The following is a 27,920-nucleotide window of genomic DNA, read 5'->3' as shown; positions in this document are numbered from 1 at the left end:
AGCGCCTTACTGGGTCACCGTCCTTTTGATCAAAGGGTGTCAGCAGCACAGAACTTAAGTATTATGTCATTTAATTTATAGTGCTTTGGGTAATTTTATTTAACATAATTAATTTTAACATCCTGAATTAGGTTGGTTTTATTTTGACTGTTTTTACAGTCAAGGAAACTTGTAGAACCACAGCAAAGCTAGTGACCTTCACACTTTCATGCATGAACATAAATGAGCTCATAAGATCATTGTCTCTTTTTGTTGAATTTCAAAGGCATTTACCTATCTTGGGGTAAGACCTAATGTTTCTGACCTTGATAGGATAATCATAGATAATATACTTTTAAATGAGTTTGCAGAGAAAAATAAATTTTATTTGTGCTGCTATGTGTATAATATGTCTATTTTGAAAAGCACCTAGTATACAAACACTAATATTGTAATACCAGTATAATTCAAATCATCTTTTTTTTGGAGGGGAGTTTATTTAAAGTGTTGGACAAAAAAATGTTATTTATAACACTTGGTTGGGTCTTTTTTTTTTTTTTAATTTCTTTTTGTTGTTGTTCACTGTTCAAAAGGTACATCACCAAGTTGGATCTTTTTATTCACCAATGTAAACTGAACAAGTTCGACGATGGTTGTCCCCTATTAGTGCCTCATGCCCCAATGGTGGGAGCTATGGTTGTTTGAGCCATGGTACTGTCTTTGGTCAGGGCACATTCTTCATTTTTAAACCATAGTTCATTGCTTTGAGAGGCTGTTATTTTAGTGTTAGTCTTTGAATATTGGTTTGAAAATAATACAGTTACTATTTTTTATAGTTGGTATTAGGACCATTATTTGTTTTGCTAAAACAAAATCATCTTGTTTCAATAACATTTTATCTCTTTCCCACCACATACTTCCTTCCTGAATTTTAATATGTATTATACCACATCATCAGTTATATTCTTGCTTTCCAGGATTGTTGTGAATGCTTGCATGTGAGATGCGTTTACATAAGGGCTAGGATTTGGAGATACTTCTGTGGTGGGGAAACAGCTTTCTTTCCTTCCTTCTTCATGCCTGCCTCTTCCCCTGCCCCCATGTATAAAATGTGATTTATCAGCTCCTTTCTAGATATTATGAATCATGTGAATTTAGATATGGTAGTCTTCCTCTACCCCCCCACTTTTGCAGAACATAAAAATTTCTCATCCTCTGTTCATAAAAATGTTTACTTTAGTCACATGAAAACATTGTGAGATGGAATCTTGTTCCATTAACGTTAGCCTTGGTGGTGTAGAAATTAGGACATGAAGCATGTCACTTTCAGTGTAAAATATGTCAAGGAGCTTAATTTCTTTCATCAATTCTGGACAATTGCTAATGTAGTAATACACTTTAGTTGCTTTGAGCACCTTGGGCTGGTGAGAAGGGACATACATAGTATCTTTGTTAAAGAATGAGTGACGAGAAGAGAAAATTAAAAAAAAATTGGTGAAAGGAAAATAACTTTGGCTTTTTTATTGATATTTTTATACTGAAGTAGAAAAACAATTGTTCCTGTTCTTCCTGAAGGAATTGTTCTCACAGTTTTTTTATTATTAGATAATTACCTAAGCTTCTGTGTTATAAGCTGTGGCCTCAGTAGAGATGGTGGTGCTTGAGTGAACGTTTTACATTTTGTTCCTGACAGCTGGCCAGCATTGTGTTTATATTGGCATGGAAAAGAGATACCTGACTCAGAGAACAATGTTTTCCAAGGATTGTGACTAAAGACTTCCTTAATGGTGTAATAATGTACCTCCTCATAAAAACAGGTTCAGCAGCTGTAGCTAATTTTTTGTTGTTGAAGGAAGTTTCATTTGTTTTGTTTTTAACTACTTGTAATAAAGAATTGAGATCCAGTGTTTAAGATTTGTAAGAAATTGCAGATTCCGTAATGAAGCTCACATCTACAGACATGACTAATTATTGATAATAATAAATGCAAAATATTTTGAATTATTAGGGGTAGAGTTAAAAGAATGAAAAATAAGAGGCTATGATAATAGGAGGATGATTGCTGGCTTGATTTACCTTGTGAAACTAGTTAGAGGAGTATTCAGATAAATTGTGGAAAACATTAGAAGATGCAAAATACCATTGGAATTCATACCCATTAATAGAGAAGAATTTCTTATTACAAAACTATATTTGTAGCCCCACCAATAGCTTCAGGAATTATTTAATTATAAACTCTGTAGAAGTTTGGAGATAAGATCTGTGTTTAACAACTTGCATTAAATCTTTCTGGGGACGTCATCAGCAAAACTCTTGGATAATTAGAAAAACCTGGGAAGATTTGGGTTCTCTGGAATATACAAGTTATCACTTTGAAATTTCACAATCATGTTGGAGTAATAACATTAAAATATTTGAGTAGTAAAGGCATTGAGTATCAGTGTGAGTCATCCACATTTGGTAAGGAGGTCTGGGGCATTTGTTGCAGTGAAAGAGTTCAGGAGTCTTGTATTGATATCTCTTTTTTTGATTCATCTCATTTGTTGAATACCTACCAGAGTACCTCATTGGGTCTTCTATACACAGCCACTTGTAATTTTACCTTTCCATATACTCTTGAATTTCTTGGCCTTCTCCCTGTTGTATGCATCTGGTTAAATCCAACTCTGTACACTCTACATATAAATGGTGAATGCGAAATACACACAAATTGTTGAATGGTCTTTCAATTTTGACCACTAAACTCAAGTGAGCCTTCAATGCTCCCTGATATCATATTACATTTCCTTAATCTATTTGTTCTCCTACAATGCTGGGCTGACTTTCTCCTCTTTCAAACCACTTCCTCTCTTCCTACTCTTTGTTCTCAGCTGATGACCTTGCTTCCTACTTTATTGAAAACATAAGCAATTAGAAGAGGTCTTCTCTATACTCCCACCATTTTATCAATGAACTTACCTGCATTTGGGAATATGTTCCTTGCTTTCCCTGCTGTTAGCTAGGTGAACCATCCATATTCTATTTAAGGCCCAGGTCCTCACGAGTCACTTAGATCCTCACCCCAAGTTACTCAGGACCTTCATTTGAGCAGTCCTCCCTTCTGTTCTACTGCATCAGTTTTCCCTTTCTGCTGGAATAATCTCATCAGAACAAAAACTTCCTAAGATAGCTCACATCATTTAAAAAAGAACTGTCCCTTCAATCTACCTCTTTTGGCTATTCCTCCATTTTTTTGTTTCACTGGTAGCAAAACTCTTTGCGTTGTAAGAATTGTCTATGCTTGCTATCTCTTCTTTCTCTGAATCTCTTGAACCCATTCTAATCAAACATTGTCCCTGACACAAAGCACTGGGTATGATTGTGCAGGTTGCACACTATACAGGAGTGCCACATTTAGGAGAATGATGTTCACATAATTTATGGCAGTGATTTTCCAGCAGATGGCACCAAGTGTCTTGTTGCAAAAAGATTAGTGTGTTTGACAATTTTACAAGAGATGGAAGTGTCTTTTAAGAGGAGCATTGTTTTAATCCATATAAAGGCTCTGCCTTGGGCTAATAGTGTTATGCTACTACTCCACCAAATTAGCTTTATTAGGTCACAAATGACCTCCATATTTCTAATCCCACAGTCCATCTTATAGTCAGCTTAAATAGCATTCAGAACAGTCGCTCACTTCTTCATGAAATTGTCATCACCTAGTTTAGAGATGCCACTATTTTTTATTGTCTTCTAACCTCCCTTTAACAAGCCATCGTCTTCTAACAAGCCATGGTTTTTAATACCCTTTGCTAATTCCTACTTATCTCTCCAGCCCCTAACCTCTGTTTAAGGAACTTTTCTATAACAATTCATTCCCTTTGTAATATCATCCAGCATTACGGTTTTAAATGCTATCCATGCACACTGGCAATTTCCGAGTTTATATCATCAACCTGGACTTTTAAATTTCCAGACTTATATATCCAGCTGCCTATTTGACATCTCTACTTAGGCATCTAATATAGGCGGAAATTCCCACACCCCTCCTGCCCTACCTTCCCCTAATTTTATTTTAATTTTTTTTGAGGCGGAGTCTCGCTCTGTTGCCGAGGTTGGAGTGCAATGACGCGATCTCTGCTTACTCCTGCCTCTGCCTCCTGGGTTTCAGCAATTCTTCAGCCTCAGCCTCCCGAGTAGCTGGGACTACTGCAGTGTGCCACCACGCCCAGCTAATTTTTGTATTTTTAGTAGAAACGGTGTTTCACCATGTTGGCCAGGCTGGTCTTGAACTCCTGACGTCAAGTGATCCGCCCACCTTGGCCTCCCAAAGTGCTGGGATTACAGGTGTGAGCCACCGCACCCGGCCCCCTATTGTTAACATTCCACATACATTCCATAACTTGTACCAATGTTAATTTCTTAGGTTTTGTTTCTTAGTTTTGAGGAAACATTGTCAAAACAAAACCTAAGAAGAAACAAACAAAACTGGACCTTACTCAGGTTTCACTGTCTTTCCACACATTTTCCAGGATCCGACCCAAGATCCCATGTTACATTTAGTCCCCTTCAGTCTGTGACAGCCATTCCATGTCTTTCATGGTTAGCCAGATGCCCTGTGGAATGTTCCTTGATTTGAGTTTGTGTGGTATTTTCACATGATTAGTTTGAGGCCATGGATTTGAGAGAAAATACTGCAGAGGTGATGATATTGGGCATCCCGAATTTAGTATGTTCAAAATTGGACAACGTATATCTCCTGACCCCTGCAGTTTTTCCCATCTGTGTGGTTTTTGTAGCTTCGTAAGTGGCAGTTCTCTCTTTCGTGTTGCTAAGCGCGTCCTTGGGCTCTACTCTAGACCTACTGAATCAGAAACACTGGAGGTGAGGTCCAACAATCTGTTCCACATGCCCTCCTGGAGATTCTGATGCATACTGAAGTTTGAGAAGCACTGACTTAGACCAGTACACCTTATGGTCGTTTTGACTCCTCTTTGTCTCATACTCCAGATGTCTTTCAGAATCAGTAAATTCTGTTAGTTCTGTCTTGAAAATGTATCCAGGTCTACTGCTTGTTACCATCTTTACTGCTCCCATCCTGTTTCCATTTTTTGTCAGCCCCGCCCTCTTTTTTTTTTTTTTTTTTTTTGAGACGGAGTCTCGCTCTGTCGCCCAGGCTGGAGTTCAGTGGCACCACCTCAGCTCACTGCAAGCTCTGCCTCCCGGGTTCACGCCATTCTTCTGCCTCAGCCTCCTGATTAGCTGGGACTACAGGTGCCCGCCACCACGCCCGGCTAATTTTTTGTATTTTTAGTAAAGATGGAGTTTCATCGTATTAGCCAGGATGGTCTTGATCTCCTGACCTCGTGATCCGCCCGCCTCGGCCTCCCAAAGTGCTGGGATTACAGGCGTGAGTCACCGCACCCGGCCAGCCCTGCCCTCTTACCTGGCCTCCTGGCCATTGCCCTTGCTCCTCTGCTGTCTGGTACTCCTTTCAGCAGCTGTAGTGATAACAGCAGATCAAGCTTACACCTTCCAGTGTCCTTGTCTCAGAGTAAAACCTCAGATCCTCACATTGATAGAAACATGCTTTTCCCTCCCCTTATCTTCTATCAATCCTGACCTTGCTTACATCCCATCTTCTTATACTTGCTCAAACATACCAAGCATGTTCTCTCAGGGTCTTTGTACTTTTACTGCTTCCTGAATATTCCTCCCTTGAATCTCTTATGGTTCCTTCAGGCACCATCAGGTTTCTTATTGGAGAAGCCTTTCCTGACCACTCTGAAATAATCATGTTCCCCACCCCCTGCCCAGTCTTATTTTTATTTCCTGCCTGCCTTACCCTGCTTTATTTTTTCTCATTCCTTTCATCTTAGTATGTGTTTGTCATCTCTACACAGACAGTCCTTTAGGATGATTCTTAGGATTTTTCAACTTTATGATGGGTTTATCAGAGCGCCAAGTGCGTTTTTGACTTATGATGGGTTTCTCAAGACATAACCCTATTGGGTAAGTCAGAGTATCTGTGTTTTTCAACAGAATGTATGCTTCATTAAGGGAGAGCATTTATTTTGTTTCCTTCTGTATCCTCAGACACTCCATATATTGTATTTGATTGAATGAATGAATACCAAGCATGGCTTGGCACACCTAGTGTTGCAGAAATAATCAAAATACTGTTCTTGGCTTCAAGAAATTTATACTCTAACTGTGGAGATAAACAGTTCTACAAACAACTGATAAAGTGCTAAATCTAGCAAGCAAGAAGAGTAGAAGTGGTTGAAGTTAAGAAATCTTGGCATTTGCATCAGGTTTCCAGTGAAACAGAATCAGGAGCTTTGAATGAATAAATCATTACCGGCCCAGAGACCTATAGGAAAAGAAAATTCTAAAGTAGCTAAGTGCAAGGTGTAGTCCAGGAATGATAAATCAGGTTTGAGTAAAGAGTATAGAATTTATGGGAAGGTGTAGTGATAATGATAGCTAATACTTGAGTGCTTCTGTGCCAGACATTGTTCTGGAGGTACAGCCGTAAGTATTTACTCTAGCAAAGCATCTTCATTTAATCCTTATGAGGATCTGTAAGGTATTCAGGCTAGTGAAGAAACAAAGGCACAGAACAATGAGGCTGGGCTTCAAACTCAGACAGCTTAGACCTAGAACCCAGCATTGGCTACTGCACTGCCTCCATAACTCTGTTAAGGTCTTTGGGGTCCAGATTGTAGAGAGTAAAAAGGAATATAATAATAATTCTATTTTAGGAGGCAGTGTGAAGAATGAATTCCAATTGGTGGAAGACTGGATTGTATTATAAAAATATGCTCCCAGCACTTTGGGAGGCCGAGACGGGCGGATCACGAGGTCAGGAGATCGAGACCATCCTGGCGAACATTGTGAAACCCCGTCTCTACTAAAAAAAAAATACAAAAAGCTAGCCGGGCGAGGTGGCGGGCGCCTGTAGTCCCAGCTACTCGGGAGGCTGAGGCAGGAGAATGGCGGGAACCCGGGAGACAGAGCTTGCAGTGAGCTGAGATCCGGCCACTGCACTCCAGCCTGGGCGACAGAGCGAGACTCCGTCTCAAAAAAAAAAAAAAAAAAAAAATATATATATATATATATATATATATATATGCTGCCTCCAGTCTATGTAATTGTTGAAGAATCAGGTCAGTTTTCATGTACTGTTACTAGAGGATATCAGTGACACGCTGTTGAGTTTAAAACCTAAGTTGTTAAGTGTCTGAGGTTTGTTCCCATTTTTGTGAAAGCAACCAGATCATCTATATATTAGGAAGTGCACACATACAAGAACCTAGATGGGTAAATAGGCTTTCAGAGAATGGGGGTGAAGGCAACATTGCTTTTCTTAGCTATCCTTCACAACTATAACAATAAATTACTCCAAAGTATGGAAGAAGACAAGAAAAACTGCTTCAGTTTACACAGGTAAGTGTCCATGAAAAGTAAGGAAATGGGTAGAAGAAAGAATGTCTTCACATATTTATACATTCTTGAGAGATGGGTATGAACTAAGACATTACCAAAGCCACAGATTAAAAATATTATGTGTAACTACCTTTAAAAATTGTAAGTGTATAATTCAGTAGGTTTAGTTTATTCACAAAAGTGTACAACCATCACCACTATTTAATTCCATAACATTTTTATCCCCAAAAGAAACCTCTTTCCTGTTAGCAGTTACTCTCAATTATTCCTTCCTACTAGCCCCTGGCAAATACTAATTTACTTTGTGTTTCTATAGATTTGCCCATTCTGGAAATTTCCTAAAAGTAGAATCATACAACGGGTGTTCTTTTATGTCTGATTTTCACTTAATATAGGATTTTCAAGGTGCATCTGTTTTAGCATGTATCAGTACTTGATTCCTTTTAATGGCTTAATAATATTCCCTTGTATGATGCCCAATGTTTTATTTATCCATTGTCAGTTGATAGATATTTGAGTTTCTGCTTTTTGTGAATAATGCCATGAACATTCATGTGTAGGTTTTTGTATAAACGTGTTCTCAGTTGTCATGGTTATAGCCATAGGAGTGAAATTATTGGATCATATAGTAACTCTATTTTTGACCTGTTGAGGAACTGCGAAATTGTTTTTCAGAGTGGCCACACCGTGTGGGTTCCAGTTTTTCCACATCTTCACCAACACCTACTATTACCTGTCTTTTTTATTATAGCCATCCTAGTTGTGAAGTAGTGTATTGTGAAGCTGGATGATGTTGGTATATTTTGATCTGCTTATTGACTTTTTGCTTATCTTCTTTAGAGAAGTATCTACAGACAGTATCCAACTTAATGGCTTGACTTAAGATTTTTCAACTTATGGTGTGAAACTGTTGTAATTTTGACATAATGTTAAAATTTGAATTTTGATCTTTTCCTAGGCTGTAATATGTGATACATAAGATATTGAACACTTTGTTTAAAAATGGGCTTTGTGTTAGATGATTTTGTCACACTGCAGGCTGATGTAAGTGTTCTGAGCACGATTAATGTAGGCTCAGGTAAGCTCTAACATTCTGTAGGTTTGCTGTGTTAAGTGCATCTTCCGTTTACAACATTATCAGGATGTGACCCCATCGTCAGTTGAAGAGCACCTGTATTTCATTTTTTTGCCCATTTAAAATTTTTGATTATTTGTCCTTTTATTATTGAGTTGTGAGAGTTCTTTATATATTTAAAATACAAGTCCATTATCAGATACATACTTTTGAAAACTTTTTTATTCTGTGCATTATGGTCTGTTTTGGAGAATGTTCCATTTGTACTTGAGATGAGTGTATATTCTGTTAGTGGAGCATTCTGTATATGCCTGTTCAGTCTTTGATTTATAATATTGTTCATCTTCTATTTATTTATTGATCAGAAGATAAACCTATCTAGTTTTTCTGCTCATAAAGTGAAAGAACTATTGTTGCCTGTCTCTGAACTTCTGATTTAGCTTTATGTATTTGAGGACTCTGGTTTTAGTTACATGTATGTTTATAATTGTAATATTTTCTTGATGATTTTCCTTTTGTCATTATAAAATGTCCTTCTTTGCTTTAGCAAGAATTTTTATCTTATAGTTTCTTTTACTTGATAGTAGTGTAGCCACTTCATCCGTTTTTTCGTTAGTGTTTGGGTAGTATACTTTTTTCCTTTTTATTTCAGTCTTTTTGTGTGTTAGAATCTAAAGTGTATCCCTTGTAGACAGCGTACAGTTGGATCATGTTTTTTAATTCATTTTGCCAATCTCTCTTTTAATTGGACAGTTTAACATTTACATTTAATGTAATTACTGATAAGGAAGGACTTATGCCATTTCATTTGTTTTTGTATGTCATGCCTTTTTTTGTTTCTCACTTCCTCCATTACTGCCTTTTGTGTTAAGTAGCTATGTTCTGGTGTACCATTTCCTTTCTTTTTTCTTTCTCTTACTATTTTATTTATTTTTTTTTTGAGATGGAGTCTCACTCTGTCACCCAACCTGGAGTGCAGTGGCGCAGTCTCGGCTCATTGCAACCTCTGCCTCCCGGGTTCAAGCGATTCTCCGGCCTCAGCCTTCTGAGTAGCTGAGATTACAGGTGCCCGCCACTGTGCCCGGCTAATTTTTTAAAAATTTTTAGTAGAGATGGGGTTTCACCACATTGGTCAGGCTGGTCTTGAACTCCTGACCTCGTAATCCACCCGCCTCGGCCTCCCAAAGTGCTGGGATTACAGACATGAGCCATCGCACCTGGCCCTCTCCTACTATATTAGAACATTGTTTTCTTAGTGGTTACCCTGGGGATTACAATGAACATTTTATGTTATGTTGTGATCTGATGTTATGTGATATGTTATGTTATTTTTGAGACAAGAGTCTTGCACTGTCACCAGGCTGGAGTGCAGTGGCATAATCTCGACTCACTGCAACCTCTGCCTCCCAGGGTCAAGCAATTCTCATACCTCATCCTCCTAAGTAGCTGGGATTATAGGAATGCACCACCACACTCAGCTAATTTTTTGTATTTTTAGTAGAGACAGTGTTTTGCCATGTTAGTCATGCTGGTCTTGAACTTCTGGCCTCAAGTGACCTGCCTGCCTCAGTCTCCCAAAGTGCTGGGATTAAAGGTATGAGCCATACTACCCAGCCTACAATTAACATTTTAATTTAAAACAATCTAGTTTGGATTAATACCAATTTAATGTCAGTAGTACATGTAAACTTTGCTTCTATAGAGCTTTGTCTCCCACTTCGTGCTGTTTTTCTTACACAAAATATGTTTCTGTGTCTTGTATGCCCATCAACATAGATTTAAAATTTAGAAGGAACATTTTTCCAGTGTTCTCATCATTTCATCTAGCTTTCACAGTGATTCTGCAGTGTGCTTTCCTTTTCGTATATGATTGAAGGAGGTAATTCAGTCTTCCGCACCGATCTGGTTCTTTCCCGCAAATTTAGGAAAATTAGGGAAAGCCTTATACTGGAAACTTAAAAATGAAGAAAACAATGTTTCTTGCCAAAAGAAGGACAATTTTCTTAAAAGTAATGATGAATGGTTTTTTGTTTTGTTTTGTTTTTTGAGGTAGGTCTTGCTCGCTCTTGCAGTCTGGAGTGCAGTGGTTTGATCATGGCTCACTGCAGCCTCAATCTCCTAGGCTCAAGTAATCTTCTCACTTCAGCCTCCCAAGTAGCTACGACTATCGGCACATGCTACCACACCTGGCTAATGTTTTTATTTTTTTATTTTTTTGTAAGATACAGTCTCCTATGTTGCTCAGGCTAGTCTTGAACTCCTGAGCTCAAGTGATCCTCCCACCTCTGCTTCTCCAAGTGTTGGGATTATAGGCATGAGCCACTACGTCTGGCCTAAATGTAGTAAGTCTTTATGCTACTACTGAAAAAAGAATGAATGTCAAAATAGACTAGTGTATTTGTGAAAACGTACCAACTGGGTATTTGCATAATATAATACAAATCCAAAAAGATTTTTCCCTTTAAAGCTTCTACTAGAAAAGAATAAAAACATCTTGGATGTTACCCTTGAAAATATTTTTCATTTGCCCTTAATTTTAAAAATTTATCATGAAATAAATACATATATATAGAAAAGTCTATAAAACATACAGTTCCAGTTTGAGTATCTTTCTTCAGATTAAGAAATAGAAATTACCACTTCTTTAGAAGTTCTTCTGGTCTCTTAATCCAAATTCATGCCAACACTCTTAACTCCAAGTGAGTTCCCAGGGTTCACTGCCTTCCCCAATTCCTTATTCCTAGCTCCCTTCTCCCCTGCAAGAAACCTGGCTTCTATTTGGATAATATGTGCTAAACAGTTTCAGAATTGCTATACCCATGCCACTGTCAACAACAAATCTAAGTGACGTTTAGTATTTCTTCACGGTTCTCCTTTTTAGACTGAGAGTATATAGTTGAAGTATTGCACTTAAAATTTACTTGGATTCGTTCCCTTTCCCCCTCAGTGTGATTATGGTATTTATTTGGTTGTAGATGAATTTTAATTTTTCTAGATATTGCCTGACTCTCCTTCACTGAGGATTCTACATTCGACCAGCAGAGTATGAGAGTGTTCATACCTCTCATAGCCTCACCAACAAAGGATCAAGAAAGACTGGGATTTTTGCCAATCTGAAAAACAAGACATGGTATCTTAAGTGTTTTTTTTCCTTAGAGCTTTATTGAGGTACACTTGATGCAATAAAGTGCATCTGTTTAAAGTGTTTTGAATTTGGACACACACCCATGAAACCAACACCATACTCAAGATTCCTGATGAATATGTTCGATGTAGTTTTCATTGAAATCCCTCTCAGTAGTATATTTGTATGTTTAGGAGCCATTTGCATTTTTTCCATAAATTGCTTGTTCTTATCTATAGTCCCCCTGCCCCCTCCCCATTTTTAAACAATGCTGTTGGCCTTTTTCTTCTCTATTTTTAAGAAGCGTTTTTATGGATAATTGGGATATTAACTCTCTGTATTTAAGCTGCAAAAACATGTTTTCAGTTTTTCACTTTTTACTTTGCTTTTAGTACTTTTGCTAGGCAAAAGTTCTAAAAGTTTTTATATAAGTAGATTGATCCATTTGTTTCTTTAATAGCTTCTGGAATTTAATAGAGTTTTCCTCACTGCTACATTTTAGAGGAATTCAGCTATCCTTGCCTCTAGCACTGTATGGGTTAATCTTCTTACATTTGAATCTCAGACCCATTTTGAATCTTTAAGATAAGAGTAATGAAATCTAATTTTGTTATTTTCCAGATGGCTTTCCAATTATGTCAACCCCACTTTTCAAGAAATTCATCATGGTGCTGAGGCAACTGTGTGTCCACATAGAAAAGAATAAAATTGTACCCCCGTCTCAGACCTACATTTATTTATTTATTTATTTATTTACTTACTTATTCTTTGACTTTTATTTTAAGTTCAGGGGTACATGTGCAGGATGTGCAGCTTTGTTTATATAAGTAAACGTGTGCCATGGTGTTTTGCTGCACAGATCATCCCGTCACCTGGGTATTAAGCCCAGCATCCATTAGCTATTCTTCCTGATGCTTTCCCTCCCCGACACCCCCGACAGGCCCCAGTGTGTGTTGTTCCCCTTCCCTTGTGTACATGTGTTTGCATCATTTAACTCCCACTTATAAGTGAGAACATGTTTGCTTTTCTGTTCCTACATTAGTTTAATGGCTTCCAGTTCTATCCATGTCCCTGCAAAGGACATGATCTCATTACTTTTTATGACTGCATAGTATTCCATGGTGTAAATGTACAACATTTTCTTTATATCCAGTCTGTCATTTATGGGCATTTAGGTTGATTCCATGTCTTAGGTGCATAGTGCTGCGATGGACATATGCGTGCATATATTTCTACAATGGAAAGATATTCTTTTGGGTATATGCCCAGTAATGGGGTTGGTGGGTCAAATGGTATTTCTGCCTCTAGGTCTTTGAGGAATTGCCACACTGTCTTCCACAATGCCTGAACTAATTTACATTCCCACCAACGGTGTAAAACATTCCTTTTTCTCCCCAGCCTCACCAGCATCTGTTGTTTTTTGACTTTTTGATAATAGCCTTTCTCCCTGGTGTGAGATGGTATCTCATTGTGGTTTTGATTTGCATTTCTCTAATGATCAGTGATGTTGAGTTTTTTTTATGTTTTTTGGCCACATGTATGTCTTTTGAGAAGTGTCTGTTCATGTCCTTTGCCCACTTTTTAATTTTTTTTTCTTATAAATTTGTTTAAGTTCCATAGTCTCTGGATATTACCTTTGTCAGATGGATAGATTGCAGAAATCTTCTCCCATTCTGTAAGTTGTCTGCTCATTCTGCTGACTGTTGTTGTTGTTGTTGTATAGAAGCTCTCTAATTAGATCCCATTTGTCAATTTTTGCTTTTGTTGAAGTTGCTTTTGGCATTTTCATCATGAAATCTTTGCCCATGCCTACGTCCTGAATCGTATTGCCTAGATTTTCTTCTAAGATTTTTATAGTTTTGGGTTTTACATTTGAGTCTTTAATCCGTCTTGAGTTAATTTTTGTATATGGTATAAGGAAAGGGTACAGTTTCAGTTTTCTGCTATAGCTAGCCAGTTATCCCAGCACCATTTATGAAATACAGAGTCTTTTTTTTTTGAACACATGCCAAAGATTTAGTTGGTTAATTAAGGCGAGTATCAGCAAGATGGTGTAACCAATCCAAAGGAGAATTTAAAAACACACATAAATATAGGTGATCAGAAAAACCTGCAATGAATTTACAAAGAGATGAAAACAAGTCAACATCCACAATAGCATAATCAAATACATGTCTGTTTGAGACAATTTGCATTTCTGTGGGCAAAATCACTTGCATGATTTTCAGATCAGTATAATTTACCTAATAAATTATATTAAGCTCAAAGACAATAAAAAGCTGAGAAAACTCAGAAGAGTATGCTAGATGAGTATGCATTTTTAAATTTTAAAGTCTTTCATAATTTTTCCTCTAGGATTCCATCTACAGTGACTGTTTGACCAGTTTAGAGTATAAATAAATAAACTCCACTGTGTTTATTATAACCTCTCATCTTGGATTTTTGAGGAAAAGAAAAACTTCAATTGTCTGAGGTGAATATGATAAAAATATGTGGCAGGGTGCCGGGCCCAGTGGCTTACACCTGTAATCCCAGCACTTTGGGAGGCTGAGACGGGTGGATCACCTGAGGTCAGCAGTTCGAGACCAGCCTGGCCAACATGGTGAAACCCCATCTTTACTGAAAATATAAATAAAATTAGCCAGGTGTGGTGGCACGTGCCTGTAGTCCCAGCTACATGGGAAGCTGAGGCAGGAGAATCACTTAAACTCAGGAAGTGGAGGTTGCAGTGAGCTGAGATCACGCCACTGCACTCCAGCCTGGGTGACAGAGCGACAGTCCGTCTCAAAAAAAAAAAAGAAAATATGTGGGCAAGTAGAAGCAGTTACCAAAAGTTTTCTAAAATGGAACATACACCCTCAGATTGTTTAATTCCAATCACAATTGATGTGGACAGAGACATGTAAACAGGTGCTTTGAAAAAAAAAACCTCTCATTAATAAAACTAGTATAAAGAAAGAAAGAAGGACCATCTAGGCTGTGACACCTGTAAACTCAAAAAATCCCAAAAAGGTCTTCGTATGGTATTGTTTGGGGTTAAAGATTAAAAAAATAAGGGGATCGAGGACTGTAAGTTTTGAAAAACTGCAAGTGGAGATGGGAAAGAAACTTCCAACTTTTTCTTCTTATTTACTCCTTCAATTAAAATTATAGTAGGCCAGGCGCGGTGGCTCATGCCTGCAATCCCAGAACCCTAGGAGGCCGAGGCGGGCAGCTCACCTGAAGTCAGGAGCTCGACACCAGCCCGGCCAACGTGGCGAAACCCCATCTCCACTAAAAATACAAAAACTTAGCCAAAAGTGGTGGCTGGCACCTGCAATCCCAGCCACTTGGGAGGATGAGGCAGGAGAATCACCCAAACCTGGGAGGCAGAGACCACAGTGAGCCAAGATTGTGCCACTGCACTCCAGCCTGGGCAATAAGAGCAAAACTCCATCGAAAAGAAAACTCCGTCTAAAACATCTGTCCAATTGAAATGGTAAAGCCATTGAAGGGCCTCTACTATGGTCTGAAAGTTTGTGCTGCACCCTTTCCCTCCAAAATTTATATGTATATATATATTTTTTTATTATACTTTAAGTTCTAGGGTACATGTGCACAACATGCAGGTTTGATACATAGGTATACGTGTGCCATGTTCGTTTGCTGCACCCATCAACTCGTCATTTACATTAGGTATTTCTCCTAATGCCATCCCTCCCCCAGCCCCCCACCCTCCCAATGGGTCCCGGTGTGTGATGTTCCCTGCCTTGTGTCCAGGTGTTTTCATTGTTCAATTCCCATCTGTGAGTAAGAACATGCAGTGTTTGGTTTTCTGTCCTTGTGATAGTTTGCTGAGAATGATGGTTTCCAGCTTCATCCATGTCCCTGCAAAGGACATGAACTCATCCTTTTTTATGGTGGCATAGTATTCCATGGTGTATATGTGCCACCTTTTCTTAATCCAGTCTGTCATTGGTGGACATTTGGGTTAGTTCCAAGTGTTTGCTATTGTGAATAGTGCTGCAATATATGTGTGCATGTATCTTTATGGTAGCATGATTTATAATCCTTTGGGTATATACCCAGTAATGAGATCTCTGGGTCAAATGGTGTTTCTAGTTCTAGATCCTTGAGGAATCGCCACACTGTCTTCCACAATGGTTGAGCTTATTTACACTCCCACCAACAGTGTAAAAGCATTCCTATTTCTCCACATCCTCTCCAGCATCTGTTGTTTCCTGACTTTTTAATGATTGCTATTCTAACTGGTGTGAGATGGTATCTGATTGTGGTTTTGATTTGCATTTCTCTGATGACCAGTGATGATGAGCATTTTTTCACGTGTCTGTTGGCTGCATAAATGTCTTGTTTTGAGAAGTGTCTGTTCATATCCTTTGCCCACTTTTTGATGGGGTTGTTTGCTTTTTTCTTGTACATTTGTTTGAGTTCTTTGTAGATTCTGGATATTAGCCCTTTGTCAGATGGGTAGCTTGCAAAAATTTTCTCCCATTGTGTAGGTTGCCTGTTCACTCTGATGGTAGTGTCTTTTGCCATGCAGAAGCTCTTTTGTTTAATTAGGTCGCGTTTGTCTATTTTGGCTTTTGTTGCCATTGGTTTTGGTGTTTTAGTCATGAAGTCCTTTTCCATGCCTATGTCCTGAATGGTATTGCCTAGATTTTCTTCTAGAGTTTTTATGGTTTTAGGTCTAATATTTAAGTCTTTAATCCATCTTGAATTACTTTTTGTATAAGGTGTAAGAAGGGATCCAGTTTCAGCTTTCTACGTATGGCTTATCTACCGGTCTTATTTCAGAAAGGTAGTCTTCAGGTTCTGAGATTCTTTCGTCTGCTTGGTCTGTTCTGCTGTTGATACTTGTGACTGCATTGTGAAGTTATCATATTGTGTTTTTCAGCTCCATTAGGTCAGTTATGTTCCTCTCTAGACTGACTGTTCTGGCTATCAATTCCTATACCATTTTCTCATGATTCTTAGGTTTTTTGCGTTGGATTAGAACATGCCCCTTTAGCTCACCAAAGTTCATTATTACTGACCTTCTGAAGTCTACTTCTGTCAATTCAGCCACCTCAGCCTTTGCCCTGTTCTGTGCCCTTGCAGGAGAGGTGATGTGGTCATTTGGAGGAGAAGAGGCACTCTGGCTTTTTGAGTTTTCAGCATTTTTGCGTTTATTCTTTCTCATCTCTGTGGGTTTATCTACCTTCAGTCTTTGAGATTGCTGACCTTTGAATGGAATTTTTGTGGGGTCTTTTTGGTTGATGTTGTTGTTGTTTTCTGTTTGTTTTTCTTTCAACAGTCAGGCCACTCTTCCATAGGGCTGATACAGGGGGTCTGCTGCAGACTCTGGTTGCCCTGGTTTTTCTCATAGCTGGAAATATCACCAGTGAAGGCTATGAAACAGCAAAGATGGCAGTCTGCTCCTTCCTCTGGAAGCTCTATCCCAGCGGGGCACTGACCTGTTAATGGCCCAGATGTTCCTGTAGGAGGTATCTGAACACCCCTGTTGGGAGGTCTCACCCAGTCAGGAGGAATGAGATCTGGGATCTGGGACATGCTTAAGGAAGCAGTCTGGCTGCTTTTTGGTACAGCAGGTGTGCTGCATTGCGGGGGACCCTTCCTCCTCTGCACCTTTTGGACTCCCAAAGCTGGCAGGCTGGAATGGCTGAGTTGACTGAACCACAGAGATGGCTCCTTCCAGGAGCTCCATCTTAGGGAGAGATCAGAGCTCTGTCTGTATAACCCTGGCTGGAGTGACTGGAAGCCCCCCTAGGGAGGTCCTGCCCAGGGAGGAGGAATGGATCAGGGTCTTGCTTGCCGAAGCAATCTGGGCACAATGTAGCAAAGCAGCTGTGCTGCACTGGGGACCCTTCCTCATCTGGACCATTTGGACTCTCCAAAGCTGGCAGACTGGAACAGCTGAGTCAGATGGTGGCTGCCCCTCCCCCTGGGAGCTCCATCCCACGGTTATAGCCCATATAACCCTGGCTAGAGTGGCTGAAGCCACCCCACAGAGAGGCCCTGCCCAGTGAGGAGGAATGTATCTGTGTTCCACTTAAAGAAGCAGTCAGACCTAACTTTAATAGTGACGAAAGTTTGAGTAATGTTCTTTTAGATAGGTCACTAAAAACACACGTGACAAAAGAAAAATTGATAAGTTTAGAGTTCATCAAATATTAAGACTGTTGTATTTCAGAGGATACCATCAAGAAAATGAAGAGACAACCCATGGATTGGGAGGGAATTATTAGCAGCTTTTCTTGTTCTGTACAGAGATTTGTCTTTTTTCTAAGCATTCCCTACTGTTTGATTAGATTTAGATTAATTCAGTCCTTCTAATTAATGGCCACTTGTTAATGTGTTTCACTGCCTTCGGAAGATTTTTAAAAATCTCTTCTGCTCTTTTTTGTCCTTACACTGTCACATTAGAGTAGTTTTATGAGAAAGAAGTAAAACTGTGTGTTCTTTATTCAGTGTTTAATCCCTTGTGAATGTCTTCTCTTTTGGTAATTATAATCATTATAATGATTATAATGGATAATCATTATCCCCTCTAATATTGCTTCTCTTTCATCATTTCTGTTTTTCCTTTTAGAATTTCTATTAAATGTATGTTGCAGCTTTCAATTCATGTCAATTTCTGTATTTCTTACCTTTCATGTTTACTATGCCTTTTTTGTTTGTTTTTGCTTTTTTGAAACGAAATCTTGCTCTGTGGTCTGGGCAGGAGTGCAGTGTCATGATCCCGGCTCACTGCAACATCCACCTCACGGATTCAAGCAGTTCTCCTGCCTCGGCCTCTTCAGTAGCTGGGATTACAGGCATGCACTACCACACCCAGCTAATTTTTGTATTTTTAATGGAGATGGGGTTTCACCATGTTGGCCAGGCTAGTCTCAAACTCCTGACCTCAAGTGATCCACCTGCCTCAGCCTCCCAAAGTTCTGGGATTATAGGTGTGAACCACCACACCCGGCCCATATTTACTGTGTCTTTATCTCTGTTACCTTCTTAGTGATTTCCCTAATTTTTGTTAGTATCTTTTAATTCAGTTATGTTTGGTCTAGCTTGCTGTGTTTCTTTTTTTGTGTTTAATTTGATGACACCTCTCACAATCTGCTGTTGTTTCACAGCCTCCTTTCCTGTTTTATTCTATCCCTCCTTTGTATCTTTCAGCACATTTAATATACTTTAAATTCCTTTTTAGATTGTGTTATATCCTTTCTACTTCCTTAGCTGTAAATACTCCTGTTTCTTGGGTTTGTTGGTTGTCTTAGCATCAGATATATGTGCTTTGTAATTTTTTGTTTGTGAGTTCAGATTGTCTTATGTTAAACAGATTTGTTTGTTTTCTTTCCTTCTTGCCGTGCTCTTTCTGCCCTGTAAGTTAGTTTTGAAATGTCCTCGACCTTACTGTTTGAAATCCTCAGCTCTGAAGGTTTTATAGTAGGATCTTTCAGAGAAATTACCTTCAGTCCTTGAGCTCAAGATATGGTAGTCTGATTGTTGGTTGCACAGATATTTCTAATTCTTCCCTTCATTGCAGACAAAGTTTTTTTTTCTTTTATTTGAAACTTAAAAACTCTAAACTTGTAAATAGAACTTTTTCAGCCTCTGTTCCTGTCTAGAAAACCTAGTCCCCTGGTTTCAAGTAGTGCATCTGACTGTTGTTCACTGTCTCCTCACATGAGGTGTTTTGGGTTTCATTTTCCCCAGTGTTGGAATTTTGACCCTGGTTTCTGTTTTCACTCTCAGCCCTTCACATGCCCCCTTGCTTGAGCCACACTTAATTACTAGGAGTTCATCACTTGCTTTTAGAAAGGGCTGAATATCCCTCTTGACTTGTCTCTTAATTACTGTATTGATCCGTATAAAGTCAACTTTCCCCATTTCTAGCTCATCATTTATAGATATAAGAACCATCTTACTTGTAATCATTGAAACATACTTTAAATTACAAAAAGTCCACTTCTAATTTAACAATTTCCCCTTTACCCATTCTCAAAATGTACAGAGGTACAGTGGTGAATGGGGATGGGGAGTGTTTGTCTCTCTCTCTCTCTTTTTTTTTTCTTTTTGATACAGGGTCTCACTCCTGTTGCCCAGGCTAGAGTGTAGTGGCACAATCTCGGCTCACTGCAGCCTCCACCTCCCAAGCTCAGGTGATTCTCCCATCTCAGCCTCCTGAGTAGCTGGGACTACAGGCATGTGCCTCCATGCCCATCTAATTTTTTTGTTTTCAGTAGAGATGGCATTTTGCCATGTTGCCCAGGCTGGTCTCAAACTCCTGGGCTCAAGCAATCCTCCCACCTCGGCCTTCCAAAGTGCCTGGATTACAGGCATGAACCACTGTGCCTGGCCTGTTTGTTCTTTTAGTCTTTACTTTCTCCCCTTATTCTTGTGGTGCTCGCATTGAGAGATGAAGAAGAAAGAAGAGGAAAGGGGGCAAAGACTTACTTGGTTGGTTCTTTGGTAATCCAGCGATGGCACATGTGCAAATGCTTGCTCTTTCGTGCTTCTCATTAGTGTGTTTTCTCAGAGGCCATCATAGAACGAGTCACTTCCCCAACATAGGCAATATGCTTCATATTTTACCTCTTCGGACACCCTTCTTCACTCCCCTCATTTCTGGCTCAGCTCCTGCCCACAAGTATCCTTTTACTATTTAGATCATCTGACCTTGGTACCTTTTGGAGTTTCATTGATTGGGCTTAAAGTTGGACTTAACACTTGGCCCAGGGGAAGTACATGCATTCTTTTATTTCTCTGAAATTTTTATTTTGGAAAACTTCAGACCTGCAGAAAAGTTGAATGAATGGTGGGTGAATAACCATATGCCCTTCCTGTAGATTCACCAACTTAATATTTTACCATATTTGCTCGCATTTATTTCATTTTCTTGGCTGGCTAATGAGAATCCTAATGCAGGCATGACATTACTTCATTCCTATGTACTTTTGCATGAATCTCCAAAAATCAAAGATATGTTTATGTTATACTCTGAAAATTTAACATTGGTACAATACTGTTACCTAATATACAGTACCTATTAAGATTTTCCCAAATGTTTCAATACCTTTTATAGCTGTTTTTCCTCCCGACCCAGCATATAATAAAGATTTCAGTTCATTTTTCATGTTTCTTTAATCATGAGCAGTTCCGCCAGCCTTTTTTGTTTGTTTGTTTGTTTTTTTTTTACCTTTCACAACATTTGACTTTTTTTTAAGGGAGTCTACACTAGTTCTTTTGTAGAATGCCTCTCAACTTAGATTTTTTTGTGATTATTTTTTCATGACGAGATTGAGGTTAAACCTTTTTACTAATGTTTTGTTAAGGTGATATTCACCAGAGTTCTCTGTGAAAGTACTTTTTCCTGTATAATCTGTGGAGTGTCATTTTAAGACCGAATGGATTTCTTATTCCCTAACAGTCTTTTTTACCCTGTAGTTTTAGCATTCATCGATAATTTTTGCCTGTATTCATTATTAACTTGATATTTGTAGTATGGTGATGTTCTAATTCTGTCATTTCTTCTATAGATAGAAGTCGGTTTTCTTTTGTAAAGAGCAACTTTCCTCTTTTCTTCCCAAAAGAAATAATTTGTTGTCAGCATAGACTCATGGATTTTTTCATTGTGTTATTATCTATTTCTGTAATTACTCATTTTGATATTCAACTTGTTCCAAACTCGTCCTCTAGGGAGTCTATACATTCTTGCCCTGCCAAACAGTGGAAACGCAGCTTGTCCAACTGCTGGCCTTTTCCCTCCATTGGTAAAGTTGGCTCCAGTCAACTTACTGAGTTTGGACCTCTCATTGCTAAGGGAGGCACTTAACTCGTGGGAAATATATTTATATATTGCTCCCAAATGTGCAGATTCATATGTTGAATTTTCCTAAGAACACTCCTTCTGCCACACACACCTGAGATACGCCTGGTAGTTTCTGCTGCTCAGTAATCTCCCACCACAGAGTAAGATGCCTTTCTCCGCTTTCACAAGTTCTTTTAGAGCTTCCATTTACCTGATGTGATTTTACAATGCCCCATTCTCCTGGGGAAGGAAGGAGAAAAGTCACAGTTCTTTTTAGTCCTTTGAGTTCCTTCACAGAATGTCTTTTTGGGATTTTTTTGTCTTGTCTTTGGCCTGATATGCTCTCAGGCTCTCTTTTAGTCGTGTGCAGATCTTTAGAATATGAGATGTATTGGTTTGCTGGGACTGCTGTTACAAGATACCACAAACTGAACTTTGCCTCAGTAAGATGCTAGAAGTCCAAGAGCAAGGCGTTGCTGGGGTTGCTTCCTTTGAGGACTCTGAGAAAGACTCTATTCTGTGCCTCTGTCCTCGCTTCTGGTGGTTTGCTGGCTGTCTTTGATGTTTCTTGGTTTGTAGATGCATCACCCTGATCTCTGCCTTCGTCTTCACATGGCATTCTCCCTGTGTGTATCTGTGTCCAAATTTCCCCATTTTATAAGGATATCAGTCATAGCGGATTAGCTGCCTACCCTACTGTAGTATCATCTCATGCTAACTTAACCGTAACTTAATATAGTAAGTAATGTATATGCTGTATTAACTTATATATATACAGAGAGTTCCTCGTATGCTTTGGATAACTAGCCCCTTATCAGATACATGATTTGCAAAAATTTCCCCCCAATTTGTGGCGTTTCATTTTCATAATGGTTCTTTGACACTGAAACATTTTTAGTTGTGATGAAGTTCATCTTAAGTTTTTCTTTTATGGATACTTTTAGTGTCATATCTAAGAATACTGCACCCAAAGTCACAAAGATTTTTTTCTTCTATATTTTGTTCTAAAGTTTTATAGTTTTTGTTCTTAACACTTAGGTCGCTTATCCATTTTGATTTAATTTTTGTGTACAGTGTGAGGTAGGGCCTAAATTAATATGTTTGCATATGGATATCTGGTTGTCCTATTACCATTTGTTTAAAAGTCTGTCTTTTCCCCTGATTTATGTTGTCAAAAAGCCTTATATTGTCACAAGTTCCTTATATTCCATAATATAGACTCTCAATTTTGTTGATTTACATGCCTGTCTTTGTGCCAGTATCAGCCTGTCTTGATTACTGTGACTTTCTAGTAAGTTTTCAAATTCAATAGTGTACATTCATTTTTGAAATTGTTTTGGCTATTCTAGCTGCTTTGGCTTTCATAAATCTTAGAATTGGCTGGTCAATTCTACAAAAAAAAGTCCTGCTGGGATTTTGATAGTGCATACATTGAATTTACACATCAGTTTGGGGAGAAGCCATCTTGAATATTAAGTGTTCCAATCTGTGAACATTAAAAGTCTTTATTTCGATCTCCTTTATAAATGATTTTCAGTGTACAAGTCATACATATCCTTTATTAAATTTATTCCTAAGTTTCTATCCCTTTTGATGTTACTGTGAATGAAATTGTCTTCATAACTTCCGTTTCCTGTTACTCATTGTTCATGTATAGATATACAATTGAGTTTTCTTATATTGATCTTGTATTCTGCAACTTTGTGGAACTTATTTATTTAGGTTATTTATTTAACCTTACTTATTTAGGTTATTTTTCTCCCTTAGGTTTTCAGGTGGGAGGGTAAACCAGTCCCTATCACTCCATTTTGGCTGGGAGAAGACGTCTACTAAAAGGGTTGTGAGAGATGAATAAAACCAATTGAGATAAAAACTTTTCCATGAATCTTTTTTCAACAAAGACCTTGTTAGTATAGTCCCTCAGTATCCATGGAGGGTAGATTCCAGGACCTCCCTGAGATACCAAAATCCACAGACGCCCAAGTGCCTTATATGAAATGGTGTCGTGTTTGCATGTAACCTACATGCATCTTCCCATAAACTTTAAATCATCTCTAGATTACGTAGAAAACCTAATGCGATATAAATGCTATGTAAATAAACTGTATTGTTTGATTCATGGTTGCTTGAATTCACAGATGTGGTGGAAATTGCAGATACAGGGGGTGAGCAGTGTTTTAATTTTTTCATGTTAAATGTCTTGGTCTAAGTAGATTTTCTATTTCCATTGCAGCATTCCTCTGAATATTGATTTGCTGAATAGCCCAGACTTATTGGAAACAACGATTGGTGATGTAATTGGGGCATCCGACACTATGGAAACATCCCAAGCACCGAATGACATTAATGTAGCCACCAGGCTTCCTGGATTAGGGGAACCTGAAATTGAATATGAGAGTAAGTAAATGTTCCATAATACATCAGTCATACCTTTTTGTCTTCCTTTGATATAAGATATTTAAATTAGCTTCTCTAATAATATTTTTTATACTAGTTCAACTTTTAAATTTAATTCAGAAGAGTTATGCCCTCTTGCCTTTTTGACTAAAGGGAACACTGAAATATTTAAGATAACATAATTGAGGTCATCAAACGTGTGTGTCATTTATAAGACATTAAACATTTAAGAGTCTTCATTTGCTTTTTTCTAGAGTGGAAACATTTTCTAGGGCATAGGATTGAATGAATGTTTGAACATCCCATTAGCTCTTAGAAAGTATTTTGTTATTAATGAGGTTTATTATTGCCTAGGCCCACAAAAAGAAATAACACAGAAAGAATGGTGCTTTAAAACTCACACACACACACATACACACACACACATTTTTGAAGGTTAAAAGGAGACAGTAAATCTCTCATTGAAAATGTCTATATATTTGTGAGTTTAGTTTTATATGAAAGCATAACTTGTTTATAAACAGCAGTTTCCTGTTGAATCTCACTGTAATGCATCTTCATTTTAAAGCAGCTTGTATTTATTTGACTCTTGACAATTTGATTTCTATTGGAGGCTAAAATTAGCCACTACAGCGTGAAACAACTCAGAAAATTGCCCTATGTATGCTGTTGTCTCTGAGACTGTAGAATACAGCAATAGCATTTAGTAATTTAGAAATAAATGTTAGTGAAAAGTCACACAGTGCTTCTGGTTAATAGAACATGTTAAAGTATTACTAATAAGTGGTGCTAAAAATTTGTTTATTTCCTAGGAAATCACTACAAATACTCTGGTACATCATGGTTTTTTATTGACATCTAACATGTTTAAATTTTGCTTGTCAGTCTCAGGTCAGAGAAATAATAATTTAACTTATTACATTGGTAATTTCAAAGTAATTTGATTTTTTAAGGTAGTAGTCTGTTATTAGATTAAGAAAATATCCCCCATTACTATTTCTCATGTACTTTCTCTGTAGTAATTTATTTTGAATAGTCCAGTTTTGACAGCCTTTCCCTGGACTCCACTTCTTGTTAGCAACGCTTGCTCTTATTCTCACTTATATGTGGGAGCTACACAGGGACATAAAGATGGGAACAGTAGACACTGGGGATTCCTAAAGGAGGGATGGAGTGGGAAAGGGCTGAAAAACTTCCTATTGGGTGCTGTGTTCACTCTCTGGGAGATGAGATCAGTAGAAGCCCAAACCATGGCACCACGTAATATACCCTTGTAACAAACCTGTACATGTACTCCCTGAATCAAAAATTAAAATTAGGCTGGATGTGGTGGCCCGCGCCTGCAGTCCCAGCTACTCGGGAGGCTGAGGCATGAGAATCGCTTGAACCTGGGAGGCAGAGGTTGCAATGAGCTGAGATTATGCCGCTGAGCTCCAGCCTGGACCACAGAGCAAGACTCTGTCTCAAAAGAAAAAAGAAAAAAAAAAAAAAAAAGAAAAGAAAAACTTAAGTTAAATTAAAATTAAAAAAAGAAATTTGCTTTTTGTTTCTAGAAAGAATTGAGACATAGCATAGCAAAGCCAGCAGGATTTAGATTCAGCCAGAACCATGACTGTCTTAATGCGCAGAGTATTTCCAGGGTTAAAAATAAAAATAGTCTCCTTTAAAGAGATGGCAGTATTGATTTTATTTACATTCCATTTGATATCCATTACACGAATTCACAAAGTTTAATTTTTCCAGTGCTGTAATAGTGTTGTATTAGTATCACTTATTGAGTACATACTTTTTGCAAAATATGTTAGCTTAGAGTTTACATGGTAAAATGAACTAGGGATGCTTAGAAAAGATCAAATGAAATATAACTCTCATTGATGAAACAAACTCATATTGATGAATTTAAGTTCATCAATCTTGATATCCAATTGTGTATTTTATTTTGGTTGTAATGTCAAAATCCTGATTCACATAGGTAAATAGTTACAAATTGTAACTAAAATAGCTTGTGCTGCATGGCAGGATGTTCCTCGGACAAAAAAAAATGTAGCAGAAAAAGGTTTATTTTAACAACAAAAAGAGTATTCAGGATGGAGTAATTTGAAGCATAAGAAAACCAGGAGATGGCAATTAAGTAAACAGATAGGGAAGAACCAGTGTTGAATTACTGGTTCTCAGCCTTGGTTGTACTTAAAATCACCTGGAGAGTTTTAAAAACTACCAGTTCCAGAATCCTACCTCAAAAGGTTTTGTTATGATTATTCTTGGGTGAGTCCTGGGAATGAGTGTTTCTTGAAAGCTCTCCAGCTGATTCTTAATGTGTAGCCAGGGCCTCCACTCAGTTAACTGGTGGCCACTTTTAGAAGATCCCTTTGACCCAGAGGATATGATTTCAAAGTTTTCTCCTCTTTTTTTCTGATTATATAGAAATTATTAGGCATTCAACATTTTTTGTCAAGTGACAGTATAAAATTTTATGCTCACATCAGATTAATCTCTGCAAAATAAGATTATTTCAGGATAATTTTAAGTCTTCATTTAAAGATGAATTGTGTTTAATGTATTATCTTTTCAGTGGTTAGAGGACTTTGTAATGTATTTTGCCACTAGGAAGAACATTATGAAGACAAAATGCTTGTCTTGCGTCACACCTGATGGTACCAACATAAAATATGTTGATTTAGTGAATGAATAAATATATATTCTTCACAGTTTGTTCCACGTAAATTTAGTTTTAGGCAGTCAGGGCCAATGAACAAAGATGGCCAAGTGTTGAGGTTAGACATGAGCCTGGGTTGTGGTTATGAACGAAAAGGATCATGTCACAAGTGTTCTGTGCCTTTTGAGTCTCTTGGCTAGGTAAACCTTCTTAACCACACATGCTATGGAGATTTCACATCTACTTGCTTTTTAGGAGTGCTGCAGATTTAGGGTGGTGTTTCTACTTAGGATTAACTCTTATTCAGATTAATGGACAGGTAGCTGGTTATGGAAAGAAAATATATTTTGTATTTATCTGGATTATTACTTTTAATTGATGATAACTGATGTTGAGAAACCAAAACAAAACAAAACCATACCCTCACACAGCTAGCTGTGACAGCCTGGCAGACTGAGGGATTATTTTGCCTTTTTTTTTTTTTTTTTCCAGCATTAAAAGACGCCTCAGAGAAGCTCAAACAGCTTGAGATGGAGAACAGTCCTTTGCTGTCCCCTCGATCCAACATCGATGTTAACATAAACAGCCAGGTATTCAAATTTCCCCTGCGTATACCTGTTACACATCTCCAGAGCTCCCACAAATCTTTTCTTTCCAAAGACAGTACTTTTTTCTTTAACTGGGAAATCTGTCTGTGCTGATTTCTCATAAACCTGTTTTCTCATTTTAAAGGATGAAATCTGTAGATGTTCAGGAGGGAACGGGGAAACTTGCACAGCAAGATGAATTGTAAGGTGATTGCATGATTTAAAAAAAGAAAACACAGTCAAGATGACTGTTAAACCTTTTATTTTGATTCACCCAGTCTAGTTGAAGGACTTGCTGAAGCCTTTGGAAATTACAGAAGGATTTGTTTTAAAGAGGGCTCCTCTGTGGTATAAACAAGAAAGAGAATAGAATTTCCGATGCTTTAACTTCATCTATCATTCCTTTCTCTCCCCTTTAAATGTTTTTTGTTGTGGGGTGGGGAATACATACCAATTACACCAATCAAGCTTCAATTTATAGTTTGACTATGATTTTCTTATTTCTATGTTAAATAACTTATAGGAAGAGCTAAAATAAATCGAATGAGATGGAAATTTTATAATTAATCATATCAGCTACCAGATGGCCCCACTAAATGGAAGAGTTGATTTTAGGTAATGATCTAGAAATGCCCTTTTTTTTTCTCTACATATAGACAACTGATAACATGGCCAAGATGAATTTTGTTTTTGTTTTAAAGAGGAAAGGAGAATGGCTGACTCACAGTGTTCTTCCATCCTTGGATAACTAACTGGAATTTCTTTTTTTTATTATTATTATACTTTAAGTTCTATGGTACATGTGCACAATGTGCAGGTTTGTTACATATGTATACATGTGCCATATTGGTGTGCTGCACCCATCAACT

The 27,920-nt window shown here is 38.0% G+C and overlaps 1 protein-coding gene across 1 annotated transcript in view; it reads left to right on the top strand.

Annotated features, from left to right (window-relative positions):
* Nucleotides 1-27,920, top strand: part of EPB41L5 (erythrocyte membrane protein band 4.1 like 5) — a 162,336-nt gene that overhangs the window by 81,148 nt on the left and 53,268 nt on the right. Inside the window, exons 16-17 of the mRNA XM_011983467.1 lie at nucleotides 23,645-23,808; nucleotides 26,957-27,054. Coding sequence (XP_011838857.1) covers nucleotides 23,645-23,808; nucleotides 26,957-27,054 — 262 coding nt within the window. The remainder of the gene's footprint in view (nucleotides 1-23,644; nucleotides 23,809-26,956; nucleotides 27,055-27,920) is intronic.

The sequence above is a fragment of the Mandrillus leucophaeus genome, unplaced genomic scaffold (assembly GCF_000951045.1).
Source record: "Mandrillus leucophaeus isolate KB7577 unplaced genomic scaffold, Mleu.le_1.0 Scaffold25, whole genome shotgun sequence".
Lineage (NCBI taxonomy): Eukaryota > Metazoa > Chordata > Mammalia > Primates > Cercopithecidae > Mandrillus > Mandrillus leucophaeus.
The sequence above is the reverse complement of the archived record's forward strand: the minus strand, read 5'-3'. Positions and strand labels throughout refer to the sequence as shown.